Source organism: Octopus bimaculoides, chromosome 23, assembly GCF_001194135.2.
Source record: "Octopus bimaculoides isolate UCB-OBI-ISO-001 chromosome 23, ASM119413v2, whole genome shotgun sequence".
NCBI classification, from domain to species: domain Eukaryota; kingdom Metazoa; phylum Mollusca; class Cephalopoda; order Octopoda; family Octopodidae; genus Octopus; species Octopus bimaculoides.
Genome location: NC_069003.1, coordinates 33,219,831 through 33,225,252, shown reverse-complemented (window position 1 = coordinate 33,225,252; position 5,422 = coordinate 33,219,831). Strand labels below are relative to the sequence as shown.

The 5,422-nt window shown below is 38.3% G+C and overlaps 1 protein-coding gene across 2 annotated transcripts in view; it reads right to left on the bottom strand.

Annotated features, from left to right (window-relative positions):
• LOC106875178 (uncharacterized) overlaps positions 1–5,422 on the bottom strand; it is a 60,305-nt gene that overhangs the window by 36,317 nt on the left and 18,566 nt on the right. Inside the window, exon 2 of one of the 2 annotated variants that reach the window (XM_052975975.1) lies at positions 2,043–2,302. The exons of the other annotated variant lie outside the window; for it this stretch is intronic. Within the exon in view, the coding sequence (XP_052831935.1) occupies positions 2,043–2,093 (51 nt within the window). The 5' untranslated portion in view covers positions 2,094–2,302. The remainder of the gene's footprint in view (positions 1–2,042; positions 2,303–5,422) is intronic. 2 annotated transcript variants of the gene reach the window in all.

Genomic DNA, 5,422 nt, shown 5'->3' with positions numbered 1-5,422 from the left:
ACCGAATTTCACCAAATTTGACATGTGTGCTCTCTTTGACTTAAGGCGCTTTTTCTTATAAATTTTTCCTCGAAATTCCGCGTCCCCAAAATAAATAGACTATTCTCAATTCGCCTAGGATTTGAACCCACCACGTCTATGCAACGGTACGCGTCTGATCTTATATATTAAAAGGCAAGTTGTGTGTGTGTGTGTTGTGTGAACCACTTCTGCAATTTTCAACCGAATTTCACCAAATTTGACATGTGTGCTCTCTTTGACTTAGGGCGCTTTTTCTTATAATTTTTTTTCGAAATTCCGCGCCCCCAACATAAATAGACTACTCTCAATTCGCCTAGGATTTAGCTTGAGCCACTATGTCCTTTGATTAATTTTAATCCTTCAGCTATTTAATGCTTTGGGGGTGGGGGCTGCAATCGCCTGTACTATTGATTTTTAAATTGTTACACTAGATAATAATAGAGTCAATGATATCTTCGCAAATATTTTCTCCCGGGTTATTTACATATGCATATGAATGTACACACACACACACACACACACACTATTTATTACAACTTAGTAAAACAGCAATGAATATGACAATTACGATGCATCATCTGCACCAAGGAAATTAGTTAAGCGAGTACTAACATACTTATTGAATGGAGTTACGTAGAAATAACTATGTAGTGTGTAAATATAAACAAGCAGTCGGTGACTAAACAGCTATTTTTACATTCTATAACAATGTGGTGACAGAACCGCAGGTATATTTCTCTATTATTCTCGTTGCTGGCCGGGTTAAATGAGAATTATATTAGTTATTAAATATCGATTTAAAATTTTGTCACAAGGCCATCAATTTCGGGGGAGGGGGAGAGATGCGTAAGACGATTAGATCGGCCCTAGTTTTCAACTGGTATTTGTTTCAGCGACCTCCAATGGATGAAAGGCAAAGTCGGCCCTCGGTGGAATTTGAACTTAGAACGTAAAGCCGCTAAACATTTTGCCCGGCGTTCTAACGATTCTACCAGCCCACCGTTTTGTATTAGTTGTTAAATAAATATCCTTTGATAGTCCAAAGGCGGCGATTTGGCAGGATCGTTGCCGCTCCGGACAAAATGCCGAGCAACGTTTTTTCCGGTTTTACCATCTGACTTCAAATGCTGCTGAGATCGGCTTCGACTTTCTTTCGGAATCGATAAAATATGTACCAGTTGAGCACTGGGGGATCGATGTAATCGATTTCACCCCCTTCCCCAAAATTTCGGGACCTCGTGCAGATAATAGAAAAGATTATTTCATATTCCAAAGACAGCGAACAAGCAGAATCGTTACGGCTCCGGACAAAATGCATACCAACGTTTCTTCCGGCTTTACGATCTGAGTTCAAATGCCGCCGAGGTCGACTTTGACTGTTGAGGCTGTGAGCTGGCTGCATCGTTACTGCCCGAATTAAAATGCTTAACGGCATTTCTTCCGGCTTTATGTTCTGAGTTCAAATTCCGCCGAAGTCGACTTTGCCTTTACTCATTTCGGGGTCGATAAACACCAATTAAATACTGGGGTCGATGAAATTGACTCTCCCCCCCCCCACCTCATCCAAAACTGCTGGCCTTGTACCAAAATTTGAAATCAATTATGTTTGTTGTAGTTGTTTCGCCCCAGGTCAGCGGTAATCAGGTAGGCCTATAATCAAAGACATTCCTACCATGACATCTCTGAGTGTTTCCCAATTCAGCGTATCTACAACTATATCGCGATCCAATGGGGCCGTCCTTGATTTGAGCGAGATTCTGCTGCCATTTCTTCGTAAAGGTTTCTCTGCATAATTGCCCGATCCAAGCAGGAAAAAAAAACCTTCACTGTACGGAGAGGAATTTTTGGAGTTTAACGCGAATATAAACAGCAAGAAAGAATTATTGAGAGAAAAAGAAAGAAAGAAAGAAAGAAAGAAAGAAAGAAAGAAAGAGACAAGCAAAAGAAAAGGGAATGAAATGACTGAAAAGGAATAATGGTTGGAAAGAAAGAAAGCCAGAAAGAGACACCTGCCAACATACCTGCCATCCGGGATAATACATCGGAGGTTTCCGCGGTTGTAATAAAACCATCCTTGAAGCGATCAGTCGTCTAACGATTGACACTGATGTTGTTCTTATATATATTTATATACATAGGTATTTATATATATGTGCGTGTGTGATTATAGAAGAGAATTGAGTGGAGCGGGTAGAGATAATTTTGTCATATAACGAGAGCAGGAATCGTGTCCTCGGTGTTTGGTTTTCCTCTATATTATATTAAGATCAGCGTCAGAGATCTAGAAAAGTAAAAGAGAGAGAAAGAGAGAGACAAACACATATTATTGACCGTTTGAGATGTTATCCATTGTGCAGGTGCAAGGTTCCGGTGCTGTGGCTTTTCCTTCAGTGCATATATGGTGCAGTGCAAGCGTGATTTTATTAAGAGAAGCTGCTTTTTCGATAGTTGCTCCATGCTTCGTAACCAACAATTCTTTTGCTTTTGGAATGACGCCTTGGTTTCCCATTTGAAAACGTTTCTGTATAATACTTGTGCGCGCGTATGTTTGGTTATTGATATAGGGGCTTCCCCACCCCTCAAACTCCTGAATTCATTTCCCTACATACGTTTATGCTACACATCGTTGGTCACAATGCGCTTTGCATTGTTTTAGCCTTCAAGTGACGTAACACTGCTGACTAGGCGAGCAAGCCAGCATCCCGACCGCCGATCGAAAATGGGACTGGAGCAATGTGAAATGAAGTGTCTTGCTCAAGAACACAACGCGCTGCCCGGTCTTGCTATTGAACCCATGATCTAGCGATCGTGTGTGCATCACCCTAACCACTGGGCCTGACACCTTCACACACGATACGTGCGTAGTTTTGAATGAACTATAATAGCTATTAAGAATAATGAATATATTAATATACGGAATAAATTGTCCTATTTCCCTATTTCCCTATTTCCCAAGGTATTGTCATATACAAAATTTCTTGCAATGCCTCTCTTCCTAACACACATACTGATCAATCTAACTCTCCAGATATCTATACAACTTCACCCTAACCATAATTTACATTGTCAAATAGGTAGGGCACTTTGTAAAATGGGTGTCTGTATAGGAAATGTTTATCATTTAAACCGACCATATCCGGCCAAAATATTCTACCTGCTTTGTGTTCAAACTGGCCGAATCTAGCCCTCCGCACCCACCCTACAATGTCATTCTAAAAATAAACTACCTCGTCATCAGAATTTTGAAGCTACAAGATAATTCCTGATTAATTCGAAACACTGTGAATAAATAATAAGAATGCTAAAGGGTTAAAAATATTTAACGAGAGGAAATGATGTACAACAAAGGTAAAACGCCTATAAGTAGCAGACCATGCATACAGGGAGTTATAGATACGTACATCTCTACAACTTCCAAGTTTCGGCTAGTTATGCCATCGTCAGACTGCCGACGGTGATGATGGCGTAACTGGTTGGAAATTCGAAGTTACTGTCAATAATATTCTTGCATAAGAATAATAAATTTGTACTCTACAAAAGTATAAACTAACCTCACAGATTAATGTAAAATTGTTTTTATTATAAGTGAATATAAAAACAAACATTAATACATATGCGTGTATATATATATATAAATATAAAAATTATATTAAGAGTATCTAAGAGATACCACCATGCTAGATATAGCAGCCATAACTTGACTCTTTTTAATGTAAGCGTGCGCAAACAAGTCGAATGCTTACACAGAGCAGGTTTTACAGCCATATCATCCAAACAGACCGGGTGAAACCGGGCTTAGTTGCTAGTATATATATATATATATATATATATATATATATATGACATCACCTCCGAATTTTCGCCGAGGGCAGTTTTTAAATCAGTGAAATCGGTAAAATATCTTTCGGTTTATATTTACTGGAGACGTTGTTGCTAAAACGCAGGGTGTTGATGAAGTTTGGGAGGGTTAGAGAAAATAGAGGAAGATTATAAATGCTGACGTCATCATAACGTTTTAAAATTCACTGTCTCCTCCTCTATTATTATATTATTTACCCCTCCTAAACTTAATAACCCTTCTGTGTTTTGAAAACAATGTCTTCTAAGATATATATATATATATATATATATATATGGGAGAATTCACGAAAAAAAACAACAGACGAAGACAGGTGGTGTAAACAACAAATGGATGTATTAGTATAACGCTCGGGAATAGAGAAAGTCTTTAACGTTTCGAGCCTACACTCTTCAGCAGAAAGGAACACAGAAAGAAACAAGGAGAGAAAAAAATATAAGTGTAGTGGTCAGCGATCTATCATGGCGAATATATATATGCATATATATATATTATTTATCTTATTTTATGTATATACATAGATATATAGTTATATATACATACACATGCATACATGCATATACACAAACATACGCACTTATATGCACGCGCGCGCGCGCACGCAGACATATGCAAAAGAAATTCAACTCGTGACCAAGTTCGACCACTTCTTGGGAAGTTTTAAATTTTGGGGATATTACCACGGAAACTTTTAAAGAGAGAACACCAGTCTGCAAGGGACTTTCTGGTCAGATCCAGAAATCAGGAAATTAGAAAGGCCAAGCTTGGACCGTCTTCTCGAGGTCCTTCCTGGTTAGCAGGTGAGTAACATATTGCGGCGACTTCTATGCCAGAAAATAAATTAGGTGAAAGAGTAAACTAAAATAATGAAGATGAATGAAGAAATTGCAAGTTTAAACAAAAACAAAAAAAATCTCTGTTGCCGACAAACTACTCGACTTTGAACTACAGAAAGAAGACGAAGAATAATCACAAGAGGTCAACGCCCGCCTTGAACTGGAGAGAAACGCTGCAAACGATACCACGAAAAACAAGAAGAGTATTATGCAAGATTTAATGCAGAAGCATTAAGAATCACAGAAAGGAAACAGAACTATCCTTATTGTTTTTTACTAGTGTATGTGTACGCTCACATAGAGACAGGTACACACACAAACAGCCACACACTCACAGGCAATTCACACGGCGAGAAAGAAAGAGAATTTGAAATGCAAGGTGAGCCTGCTGACGTCGCAGTTAAAAAGGCAAAAATGCTTGCAGCAAAGACTTATTTATCCATGAACGGGGCTAAATTGCTCTGTCTGATCTGTATAAATGTCCATGAGTCTTGATTGCGAATTAACAATAATTTGAAATGTAATGTGGATCTTTTTTTCCTTTTTATAAACGATTTAGTCATGTCCTGAGAGATTAAAAGAAGTGGTTACAGCAGGGAGATTATCTCACCGTGGATAGAAACAGGATTCATTTTGTCTAGTTTCGGGTTTCTTTAAAAATTTATCAGAGAAAGATCACCTATTATTATACACAGAATATATATAT